This window comes from Perna viridis, chromosome 2 (genome assembly GCF_037379345.1).
Source record: "Perna viridis isolate PV_CMFRI_1.1 ecotype Kerala chromosome 2, ASM3737934v1, whole genome shotgun sequence".
In the NCBI taxonomy this organism is placed as follows: domain Eukaryota; kingdom Metazoa; phylum Mollusca; class Bivalvia; order Mytilida; family Mytilidae; genus Perna; species Perna viridis.
The window spans coordinates 52,391,483-52,404,223 of NC_142446.1; the positions used below are offsets into that span (position 1 = coordinate 52,391,483).

The following is a 12,741-nucleotide window of genomic DNA, read 5'->3' on the forward strand; positions in this document are numbered from 1 at the left end:
GGGCCATGCTAATCTTCTCTGTATCGTTCCAATTTTAGTATATGTACTGCCGAAGCGAGTACAGTTACATGTAGCGCTGATCGGTATTTAAGTACAACATTTGACTTAAAACTGAACACAAGGTAAGAAATATTTGCATATTCATTACCGAGTTGCTGAAACGTTGGACATACGTTGTAGTCGTATTTGCAGTAAGCCCGTACATACAAGTTTAAACCGTTATTTTGTACAGAGAAATGGCAGATTGAAACAACTATGAACATGCTTAGACTAAACAAAAGTGATATTGTTGGAGAAAATAAATAACAACTAATTTAAAAAAAAAAAAAAAAAGTAAGTGACTTGACATTCAGATTTGAACCTACGTCTTCGCATTTTAAAGTTAAACATCTTTCCCCTCAGCTACAAACGGTGGCCGATCTGCGGGGATATTTTTCACCCTTATCTCGTTGCCTACGACAACGAAGAAATAAAAACAAGTGAAATAGAATGACACTCAAATGCGTTCAAGAAGAGAACGGGAAGAAAAGTTAAAAAGCACAATTTTATTTGCAAGAGTCAGTTGAGATATTTATAATAAAAATTCAAAAGTCATAAACCGTCATTAAAATTCAAAAATAAGTCTCTAGAATACTTTATTCAGTCGAAAAAAAATATGGAACGCTTCACGAATTTGCGTGTCATCCTTGCGCAGGGGCCATGCTAATCTTCTCTGTATCGTTCCAATTTTAGTATATGTACTGCCGAAGCGAGTACAGTTACATGTAGCGCTGATCGGTATTTAAGTACAACATTTGACTTAAAACTGAACACAAGGTAAGAAATATTTGCATATTCATTACCGAGTTGCTGAAACGTTGGACATACGTTGTAGTCGTATTTGCAGTAAGCCCGTACATACAAGTTTAAACCGTTATTTTGTACAGAGAAATGGCAGATTGAAACAACTATGAACATGCTTAGACTAAACAAAAGTAATATTGTTGGAGAAAATAAATAACAACTAATTTAAAAAAAAAAAAAGTAAGTGACTTGACATTCAGATTTGAACCTACGTCTTCGCATTTTAAAGTTAAACATCTTTCCCCTCAGCTACAAACGGTGGCCGATCTGCGGGGATATTTTTCACCCTTATCTCGTTGCCTACGACAACGAAGAAATAAAAACAAGTGAAATAGAATGACACTCAAATGCGTTCAAGAAGAGAACGGGAAGAAAAGTTAAAAAGCACAATTTTATTTGCAAGAGTCAGTTGAGATATTTATAATAAAAATTCAAAAGTCATAAACCGTCATTAAAATTCAAAAATAAGTCTCTAGAATACTTTATTCAGTCGAAAAAAAATATGGAACGCTTCACGAATTTGCGTGTCATCCTTGCGCAGGGGCCATGCTAATCTTCTCTGTAACGTTCCAATTTTAGTATATGTACTGCCGAAGCGAGTACAGTTACATTTAGCGCTGATCGGTATTTAAGTACAACATTTGACTTAAAACTGAACACAAGGTAAGAAATATTTGCATATTCATTACCGAGTTGCTGAAACGTTGGACATACGTTGTAGTCGTATTTGCAGTAAGCCCGTACATACAAGTTTAAACCGTTATTTTGTACAGAGAAATGGCAGATTGAAACAACTATGAACATGCTTAGACTAAACAAAAGTGATATTGTTGGAGAAAATAAATAACAACTAATTTAAAAAAAAAAAAAGTAAGTGACTTGACATTCAGATTTGAACCTACGTCTTCGCATTTTAAAGTTAAACATCTTTCCCCTCAGCTACAAACGGTGGCCGATCTGCGGGGATATTTTTCACCCTTATCTCGTTGCCTACGACAACGAAGAAATAAAAACAAGTGAAATAGAATGACACTCAAATGCGTTCAAGAAGAGAACGGGAAGAAAAGTTAAAAAGCACAATTTTATTTGCAAGAGTCAGTTGAGATATTTATAATAAAAATTCAAAAGTCATAAACCGTCATTAAAATTCAAAAATAAGTCTCTAGAATACTTTATTCAGTCGAAAAAAAATATGGAACGCTTCACGAATTTGCGTGTCATCCTTGCGCAGGGGCCATGCTAATCTTCTCTGTATCGTTCCAATTTTAGTATATGTACTGCCGAAGCGAGTACAGTTACATGTAGCGCTGATCGGTATTTAAGTACAACATTTGACTTAAAACTGAACACAAGGTAAGAAATATTTGCATATTCATTACCGAGTTGCTGAAACGTTGGACATACGTTGTAGTCGTATTTGCAGTAAGCCCGTACATACAAGTTTAAACCGTTATTTTGTACAGAGAAATGGCAGATTGAAACAACTATGAACATGCTTAGACTAAACAAAAGTGATATTGTTGGAGAAAATAAATAACAACTAATTTAAAAAAAAAAAAGTAAGTGACTTGACATTCAGATTTGAACCTACGTCTTCGCATTTTAAAGTTAAGCATCTTTCCCCTCAGCTACAAACGGTGGCCGATCTGCGGGGATATTTTTCACCCTTATCTCGTTGCCTACGACAACGAAGAAATAAAAACAAGTGAAATAGAATGACACTCAAATGCGTTCAAGAAGAGAACGGGAAGAAAAGTTAAAAAGCACAATTTTATTTGCAAGAGTCAGTTGAGATATTTATAATAAAAATTCAAAAGTCATAAACCGTCATTAAAATTCAAAAATAAGTCTCTAGAATACTTTATTCAGTCGAAAAAAAATATGGAACGCTTCACGAATTTGCGTGTCATCTTTTTTTTATCTTGATAAAATTTTATTAACAGAAAAACATTTACAAATCAAAGAGATATTGTTATTAATATTCTCATAGACATACTATTATCATATTGATTAGTTATATCATATATGTCAATTACATACGCATAGAAAACAAAGTCACCACAATTGTCCATTTTCGCAAACCTACAAAATTTTTATATTCATACATTTAATATATTTTTATTCACAATCATGTACGCACAAGAGATATCACAGTTGTACTCTTTCACTGTATTCATGCACATTTTTATTTTGTTTTTTTTTAATTTTAGGTAAAATGTAAAAACAAGTGAAAAGGTAATTGAAATACATTACACAATTTCATATCCAAATATTAAAGATTCCGGCTGGCTATCCATTCCAGACTGCTTTAAAACATTGGCATGCAAAAAATGTAAAAAAAAAAAAAATTTCAAAACATTTTCCATACATTCAAACTTTATCATACATTTTAAAAATCAAATCAGACCTAGTTTAACCATGTCTCTATTTTCCTGCGGGCAACAATTTCCATTTTCTCAATTGCACTAGCTATATCACTATTCATATATTTAGTTTTCTTAACATCATCAAAATCGTTTTCAATATTGTGCAAAGCGTACGTGTACCGCTTTGTTCCTGGACCGAAATAATGAATGTCCTCTTCCTTTCCCAATGAGTAGGACATGATTAAATTAATCATTGGGATCAACGTTAATAGTGTTGCGCTACACATACTCAACGAAGTTTTGATAACAATTTTATCTAGAACTGGTGTCTGTCGAGATTTTGATTTCTCTTCAGTGTTCGAAATATTTTCTGTATTCACAACGTCATGAGATTTAGTTAACATATTCTGTGTATTCGAATGTTCACTTATACATATTTTCCCTGCGGCATTTAAATTTCCGTTAACATGTTTCACACTCTCGGTTCGAAATTGGTTATTCTCTTCACTTGACTGCTTTCCTTTGTTAGTATTTACCGTCAATGAGGCGCTACACGGAACACTGTCGATCACGTCCATTAACAAATCGGTGGGTTCAGATGGAATATCACTTTCTGTATCACTTTCAATAAAAGATTCATCTTCGCTTTCAGATGTTTTATTTTCTGAATTTTTCTTTTCTACAAATTGCTTCAGTCGTTTCCGGTCACGTTTTCTAGATGCATTAGATTTCCGTTTCGTTGATTTATCACCATTTGTCCACAATAAAGATATTTTCATTCTTCCATTTTGCTCAGTAGATGTCCAGCTAAAATCAGTATATTGTTCATTTACAATTTTCAACAAAGAAGTTAATGTTTTCGGTAGACAATCCATTTTCACATAAATTAATCTCTCAACATTGAATTCATCAATCAATTTTCCACAAGACCCTCAAATCAAAAACGGCAGAAGCTATCACGATAATGTCAATTGTATATAAATACGTATTTTGTCAACTGAAACTTACTACTTGTGTAACTATGTCCATCATATCACTATATTTCGGCTGGAAAATCCATTCCAAAACTGATAATCTAACTAATTCCACAAACATTAAGAAAACTAACAAAACACGTCTGACATCTTGGGTGCGTTCGACTCCTCCAATTTGCGTGTCATCCTTGCGCAGGGGCCATGCTAATCTTCTCTGTATCGTTCCAATTTTAGTATATGTACTGCCGAAGCGAGTACAGTTACATGTAGCGCTGATCGGTATTTAAGTACAACATTTGACTTAAAACTGAACACAAGGTAAGAAATATTTGCATATTCATTACCGAGTTGCTGAAACGTTGGACATACGTTGTAGTCGTATTTGCAGTAAGCCCGTACATACAAGTTTAAACCGTTATTTTGTACAGAGAAATGGCAGATTGAAACAACTATGAACATGCTTAGACTAAACAAAAGTGATATTGTTGGAGAAAATAAATAACAACTAATTTAAAAAAAAAAAAAAAAGTAAGTGACTTGACATTCAGATTTGAACCTACGTCTTCGCATTTTAAAGTTAAACATCTTTCCCCTCAGCTACAAACGGTGGCCGATCTGCGGGGATATTTTTCACCCTTATCTCGTTGCCTACGACAACGAAGAAATAAAAACAAGTGAAATAGAATGACACTCAAATGCGTTCAAGAAGAGAACGGGAAGAAAAGTTAAAAAGCACAATTTTATTTGCAAGAGTCAGTTGAGATATTTATAATAAAAATTCAAAAGTCATAAACCGTCATTAAAATTCAAAAATAAGTCTCTAGAATACTTTATTCAGTCGAAAAAAAATATGGAACGCTTCACGAATTTGCGTGTCATCCTTGCGCAGGGGCCATGCTAATCTTCTCTGTATCGTTCCAATTTTAGTATATGTACTGCCGAAGCGAGTACAGTTACATGTAGCGCTGATCGGTATTTAAGTACAACATTTGACTTAAAACTGAACACAAGGTAAGAAATATTTGCATATTCATTACCGAGTTGCTGAAACGTTGGACATACGTTGTAGTCGTATTTGCAGTAAGCCCGTACATACAAGTTTAAACCGTTATTTTGTACAGAGAAATGGCAGATTGAAACAACTATGAACATGCTTAGACTAAACAAAAGTGATATTGTTGGAGAAAATAAATAACAACTAATTTTTTTAAAAAAAAAGTAAGTGACTTGACATTCAGATTTGAACCTACGGCTTCGCATTTTAAAGTTAAACATCTTTCCCCTCAGCTACAAACGGTGGCCGATCTGCGGGGATATTTTTCACCCTTATCTCGTTGCCTACGACAACGAAGAAATAAAAACAAGTGAAATAGAATGACACTCAAATGCGTTCAAGAAGAGTTATTAAACAGTTTTTTTGTACAGAGAAATGGCAGATTGAAACAACTATGAACATGCTTAGACTAAACAAAAGTTGTATTGTTGACATATCTCCTATTTTCACGAACATAAGTTCCCTTCCTTCCAAAAGAATTATTCCCATTCTTCCTTCCGGAATTTATTTCAACTCCAGATCTTCCCGGTGCGTTGGTACGAGAATCGTTTGAAGAAGAAAACGAGAAGAAAAGTAAAAAAAACACAATTCTGTGTGTCATCCTTGCCCAGTGTTGTTAGGGTTTTAGAAAAATATTTTGAATTGAGAATTTACACTTTTAAATGCAACATTTGTATTGGCAATAGTGTAATTTAAAGCAGTGGTGTGTTTAAATCATTAAAATTGACGTAGTTTAGAAAAATGAAAACACTTATTAAACTTGAGGAAACATTGATGAAAACAGGGGCTATATTCGAGGGTCACGAAAACATAAAACCTGTACTTCGAATTTCGATCTCGTATAAAAGAATTCTTACGCCAAATTGTACGTTAATTATTGGCCTAGGTTGAATTACAAATTAAAAACAGATCTGGTTAACTCCATGCAATGGACGAAAAGAAACAAATTTTGACAATGAATTTAAAGAAAATACAATGTATGCTAATTGGAAGAAAGCAAAGGTTGTGAAAATGTAGAAAAAATATATTCTGGTATTAATGATGTTATTCTTGAATCTGTTGAAATATCAAAACTCCAAGAAATAAATATAGATTGTTCTTTGGCATGGTCTTGTCATGTAGATATGTTTACTAAGAATATATCGAAACAACTGGGTTTATTACGTAGATTAAAAAGTTTTATTTCTATCAATGCTTTACTAAAGGTTTATAACTTTGTAGTTTTTCCCCATTTTAATAACTGTTGTACTATATTGTCTAGTGAAAAAAAATGTTGCTAATATTGATAAGAGTTTTTAACCTTAAAAAAAGCTTTACAAGGACGGCAACTCTACTTGGGCGGCTTGCTGCTTTTTTAACAGGACAACTTCTTGTTCTTTATACATCAGTAGACTTCAAACATCTAAATATAATTTTAAATGAGCAAAATGTCATGACTCCATCTATTGTATTAAAAAAAAAACCCCAAAACTTAAGTGATGGCTATGCCTGATTATTTTTTAAATAGAAAATTAAAGCAATTTTAGTTTTCAAGTCCATAAATATATTGGTGTCATAATATTCAAATGTATTTAGATATTTGTATCAAGTTAGTGTGAGATCCACCAGACAGAGTATCAAACCATGATTTGACTTTATTTAGTTCTATCTTCATTTTCTTTTTTCGATTCCTTCAAGATTTACTGACCTCTAAGAGGTTTATTATATTTAAAAGCAATGGAATGTATGGTCAATAAGAATTTTGCACTTGCATATTGTTGTATATCATGATAGAAGTATAGTCCTAGATTGATGCATAATCTAGTTGTAGTCCATAAAATGTAAGATGCTGGCAGTGACGTTTCCTTCTATATGTAGTATGGATTAAAATTATTCATAAATCCTTAATCATTGACTCATAAAAACTGCAAAATATGGTATTTTTATGCCAGTAATTAGCTTGGTCACATAACTATTTAACGCTCTGTTACTATCTTCATTATAATATTTCCATCTTTTGCGATTTCGAGCACTGTACTGTTATTTCTTCTTAATCTCTATAAAGTGTAGATCTGCTTTAGTTCTTCACCAGTAATACTAGCACATTATAAGATTGTAAATAAATTATCTTAAAAAGATGGGTTAAAACTGTTTGTCCACAAAAGTTAATTCCTTGCATGAAAATCATATGCTGCCTGGTTGGATGACATTTCCTTCCAAAGTTCTTATTGAGTAAGGCATATCGCAATTTCTTTTTAATGCTTTTTCATTAAAGAAAAGCACTTTATGATCACTACCAGGTACATCCAATACTGTTCTGCATTTCAAGTTTCAAATTATTTACAAAAGGTCATATTGTAGAGAATTTGGTCTTTTCAGCCGTTAAGTTGCCCGGGATATTCATGGTCTATTTTGCGACAGTTCAAGAAACTGCTTCTATAGTCAATATTTTAAACCTCCTAGAAACGGGGAACAAAGTAACTTCATTCTGCTGTCTGGTTACACATTTGTATCTTGCCATTATTTATCTGGAAAATAAATAACCGAAGCAAGTTTTAGAATGTCAAAAACCTTCACTACTTTGTGCTTGCATACATTGAAACGCCGGCCGTCCAAGCTTATAGCCTAATGTTTGATAGCTGAATTTTGCCTATACGACTGTGGCGGTTTATGATGTAATATCATATTACGATGTACATTAAAAAAACACGATAAGACTGACGCTCCATTTGTGTAATTGGACATGGTGCTTAACTTTGTTAATAACAGATCTTGCATTTGTCAAAAATGTATATGATTTTCTTTTGTAATTGCATAAATGAAGTGTTCTATATGCTACATCTTTTATCAATTATAATAACAAAAACTCAGTATTTAAATTGAACCTAAAAAAAAACTAATTTATGAAACGTAACATCATATTGTACTTTGTAATTGAGGACGGACCAAATGTTGTTATTTATGTTAAAAAAAGAGATAAATCATGCGATAACAAACAGTGTAAATTTTAAAAGATAATCAAATGTATTTACTTTAAAGATATCTAATAACCCGTGTATCTCGATAAATGTTAGTAGTTAATAAATTTTAGTCTAGGACAATATCTGTTGTATGTAGTATGAACTTGTCATTTATTTTTCATCGAAAACATATTTTTAATGAAACGAAAATGATCCATGTGTCATATAAATTTATCATTAATTCATGTCGCTTTTATTGTATATTCAAAAGACGACTTTTTGTTTAAATAAACAAACATAAGAGCATACTGGATTTTGTTATCTTAAAGGACCAAATTTAACGTTTATCCACCATCCCATACTCTTTTAATTCATTCTAACTTAAGTACTTCTCAGTTTAAATATCAGATAAATCGTGTTTAACGTGTGGCACCTAAACAAAACAGAGAGATGTTTCATTGCATCATTATGTTTATACATCATAACTTCCAGAAACTACTATCAAATTGTTGTTTGGTTTGCCTTTTTAAGATATTGATAGGTCAAATTTAGTGAAAATGTACTATGGAAAATTGGCGGGAAAATTTTCTCGCACATTTTCCCTTTATAAGCAGTCAAAATATGTCTAAGTCTCAGATGCATCAGGATAAACTCAAATGGATTTTCAATTGTTTTTTATATGAATTAAATGTCTGAAGCAAAAAGACTAAATTGAAAAAAAAAATGATGTGCCATCTATTTCCTGATTCTTACAAAGAATGGTACTTAAATTGTTTCAGTGTTTGTTTACATATTGATATAGATATTGATAACTCAGATAAACGAATTCATATACAAAATGTGGTAAGCATGTCTTTTTATTTTCTTAATTGCAAGTTATTAATGCAGAATTATAGCTTTGCTTCCTTTTTTTGAATTTGTAAAATTGAATAAAAATGTATAATTATGCCGGTATTTCCTATTGCATTATACATCATTAGGCGTATGTAGGTTATCATCCGTTTTACATACACTGTTGTCACTGCGGTCATTTTGTCACAATATATAATGTGCTTGATCAAGATGAAGGTATAAAGAAATAAATAGTCATTTAAAGAATTCTACAGAGCTTAAGTTATTCGGTATATATCATACATGTATGACAAATCCAAATAAAGATTACTTACTCCCTCACTATATGCACTCTTTCTTACAGGAATCTTGCCTCTGATTTATTGTGGCTTATATTTCAGAATGTACATTATGACGACCAAAAATGGACTGGAAGATTTTGACCTTTCTTGTATGTCTGTATGGCTTTCTAAAAGAATACAGACCGTCGGAAGCTTACCTCTCAGACTACCTGACCGGACCTTTAAAGAACCTAACCGAAGAACAAGTTGATAATGAAGTATATCCAGTTTGGACTTACGCCTATCTGGTATGGCTTGTCCCAATATTTCTCTTGACTGATTTTCTTCGCTACCAACCTATGTTAGTACTTGGAGGTAATATAATTATACTAATGATAAAACACGACAATATAAATTTCATTTAAGATTCTTTTCTTTGATTAAATCATCATCATATGTTATTGTAGGTAGTGATGAATTCTAAATAATTTTCAATCCCTTAAGAATATAAGAGTTCAGTCACAATATGCCATTTTACAAATTAAGATATGTTTTCCACAAGTTAATGTGATAGTTTGGTTATAGGTTGTGCCCCGGTACAGTTAAAAAATGAATTTGATAGGTAGAACATGTCTAGAGATATTTACTATTTCATCTGGTTGTGGTAACATGATCTATGTCTTTTGTTTACAAGGTGCAGCATACATTTCAACGTGGGCTCTTCTCTTATGGGCACAAGGTGTGGCTATGATGAAACTTATGCAAGTGACATTTGGATTAGTATCGGCAACAGAAATAGCTTACTATTCTTACTTATACTCAATGATTTCTGAAGACAGATATAAAATCATTACAAGTTTTACAAGGACGGCAACTCTACTTGGGCGGCTTGCTGCTTATTTAACCGGACAACTTCTTATTTTTTATACATCAGTAGACTTCAAACAGCTAAATATAATATCGTTTGTAAGTGTTTCTGTTGTTTTAGTTTTGGCACTTTTCTTAAAAAGACCACAGCATTCAACTATTTTTCATACCAAACGAGAAAACATCGATCCCAAAGATATGGTAGAAATTGAACTCAACAAACTAGGACTGTCAACTATTAACGATACAACACACTCCACACATAACACATTAAAAAGGGGATTATCATTTTTGTTGGGAGAACTGAAGCTCTTATACTCTAATAAGAATGTGGTGATGTGGTCATGTTGGTGGGCGGTTGCTTCTTGTGGACATCTACAAGTGTCAAATTACATACAAAACCTTTGGAAAGTTATAAGTCCCGAGAAAAAAGGAACATTATATAATGGAGGAGTGGAAGCCTTTGGAACATTTATAAGTATGTGTAATAAAAATATGGCGTTGACTATGTAAAAATAACTCATGAGACAAATAAGTTTAAGAAATGATGAGACAAATCATTAGTTGTATCGTTTACTAATTAATTAAAAATAAAGTAATTCTTGGCGATTTTTTTCCAAGTGAAATGTCTCAATTCCTTCTAATTATTAAATTATTAATAATAATCTTTTTATAGAAAACTTTCAACGGACTTATCACTATGCTAAAGGATTGTAAAATAAACTTTGATATCGTTGATAAAAACCGAAAATAATTAAAAAAAAAGGAATTTTAAGTATACTTCTGCAATTTTTTACAGGTGCAGCTAGTGTTCTCGTATTTGGATTTATTCCGATGAACTGGTCACGTCCTGGCCTTTCTGAAACAATAATGTCTGTTGTCTGTGTTTTCAATACTGGTGTTCTTATAATAATGGCAAAAACAACAAGTATTTGGATATGCTATGGCTTTTATAGTATATTCAGGGCTACATATCATACTGTTATTGCGTTAGCGACGTAAGTTCGTCAATCTCTGTTTATGTGTTCACGGTCAGGCCATGTTTTTTTATTTTCACGTATTTGTATCATTTAACTGCTGACACTTCAATATTTTTTCCTTATATTAAAAAATATTCTGATCACACTGGGAAGCTAAAATGAACATAATGCCACTTTGGAATACTTTACAGTACTTTTTAAAATTATTTATAGAAAATCATTCAGAATTGATAGAAGCCTATACTTCCCTGTGTTGATAAAGGTTTCTCGTACATCGAACGGATAATGTACTTAAAATCTATTTTTAAATCAAAGTTTCAAAACAATTACTGTATGCAGTTTGCAGATTGCCAAATCATTGACGAAAGAACGATATGGTTTCGTTTTTGGAGCCAATACATTTATTACACTTGTGATAGAGACAATTTTGACAATCATTGTTGTCGATAAAGCAGGATTGGATGTTAATGTTCGAACACAGGTAACAACATTTACTGTAGTTGGACCTATTTTCTAGGAATTTTTATTCTCATGAGTTTCACCATCAGGTATTATTCGTGAAAATAAATGTAAGCCTACTGGTATTTATGAATTTATTCATATATATGAATTTGTTTGGATAACAGTTACTTTGTTATTTATCATCTTGTAGTTTTTCATTACCTATTTAGTCCATTATTTACCTTCTGATAAAAATATATATACAAAGAGACGAAGGCAATTGCCATTTTTTTCAAATGAGACAACTAACCAAAAAACAGGTCCACACCCCTACCTCCCCCTTCCAAGAAAAAAAAAGCACAAATCAAATAAAAAAGCACAAAGCTTTCCTCTTGGAGACCTCAGAAGTCTTACGATGTAAATATGAAAATAAGTTCAACTTTATCATTAACATAAATGAAGTAAAGTAATACGTAAAGTCAGAGGATTCTACCTTTTCGGAACTCCTCAGGTCATGTAGTAGAAAATACCAATGTTGGTATCTAAAACTGCTCATAATCCGCTTAATTATTTTTACAAAACCCATGAAAACTATCGTGAGGTCTAATAATTTTTTTTTTCCACCTGTTATTTTGAATTTTAATGCGTCTTTTTAATACCTTCGAGGAATTGTCATCAGATAAGTTCAAATTATTTATATCACGATGCTACTTTTTTGATTTTCATGTGATGAGTACTTTAGTGTCTTGTGATCTACATGAAATAATGAAATTAAATTTCCATAAAACATATGCTTATGGTATTTTGTATTTTCCAGTTTATGGTTTATGGTGGATACTTTGGTGTTATTGGGCTAATATTTTTAGCAGCAATGTTTTATGCTTTGAGGAAAAACGGTTGTTCGTATCGGATAATAAACCAATAATGGTACTGAGCATCATAAACATGAATTAGACATGCACATTCCTGACTTTTCATATGAAGTAAATTAAAATAAAGAAGATAATATGATATGGTGTATTTAATTTGATATAGGAGTTTTTTTTCGCTCTGAACATGCACCAGCATCTTTTGTACCTTGTTGCAAAAACATAAATAGGTTACGTTTCTACAAATGATGACATTGTTGTTCATATAAATCTACTGATTAAATAATATAATACTT

The 12,741-nt window shown here is 32.0% G+C and overlaps 1 protein-coding gene and 6 non-coding genes across 8 annotated transcripts in view; 1 reads left to right on the plus strand and 6 right to left on the minus strand.

Moving 5' to 3' along the window:
• Positions 1-62, minus strand: part of LOC148625965 (U6 spliceosomal RNA) — a 107-nt gene extending 45 nt beyond the window's left edge. The window contains exon 1 of the small nuclear RNA XR_015920435.1: positions 1-62. This exon is cut by the window's left edge and continues 45 nt beyond it. This is a non-coding gene — a small nuclear RNA (U6 spliceosomal RNA).
• A 587-nt stretch (positions 63-649) lies between these two features.
• Positions 650-756, minus strand: LOC148625966 (U6 spliceosomal RNA). The gene has a single exon (XR_015920436.1). It is a non-coding gene; the product is annotated as a U6 spliceosomal RNA (small nuclear RNA).
• A 583-nt stretch (positions 757-1,339) lies between these two features.
• On the minus strand, positions 1,340-1,446 carry LOC148625967 (U6 spliceosomal RNA). Its single transcript, XR_015920448.1, has one exon. It is a non-coding gene; the product is annotated as a U6 spliceosomal RNA (small nuclear RNA).
• Positions 1,447-2,029: 583 nt separating this feature from the next.
• LOC148625968 (U6 spliceosomal RNA) lies at positions 2,030-2,136 on the minus strand. Its single transcript, XR_015920437.1, has one exon. It is a non-coding gene; the product is annotated as a U6 spliceosomal RNA (small nuclear RNA).
• A 2,198-nt stretch (positions 2,137-4,334) lies between these two features.
• On the minus strand, positions 4,335-4,441 carry LOC148625969 (U6 spliceosomal RNA). The gene has a single exon (XR_015920460.1). It is a non-coding gene; the product is annotated as a U6 spliceosomal RNA (small nuclear RNA).
• Positions 4,442-5,027: 586 nt separating this feature from the next.
• On the minus strand, positions 5,028-5,134 carry LOC148625970 (U6 spliceosomal RNA). The gene has a single exon (XR_015920438.1). It is a non-coding gene; the product is annotated as a U6 spliceosomal RNA (small nuclear RNA).
• Positions 5,135-8,968: 3,834 nt separating this feature from the next.
• LOC148625971 (thiamine transporter 2-like) lies at positions 8,969-12,741 on the plus strand. 2 transcript variants are annotated; one of them, XM_088569450.1, is made up of 6 exons: positions 8,969-9,019; positions 9,409-9,663; positions 9,983-10,633; positions 10,955-11,153; positions 11,475-11,616; positions 12,394-12,741. In XM_088569450.1, exons 2-6 carry the CDS (start codon positions 9,432-9,434, stop codon positions 12,499-12,501), a joined length of 1,332 nt encoding a protein of 443 aa, XP_088425576.1. In that variant the 5' UTR covers positions 8,969-9,019; positions 9,409-9,431; the 3' UTR covers positions 12,502-12,741. The 2 variants fall into 2 exon arrangements, with proteins under 2 accessions (XP_088425576.1, XP_088425577.1); XM_088569451.1 differs by lacking the exon at positions 11,475-11,616.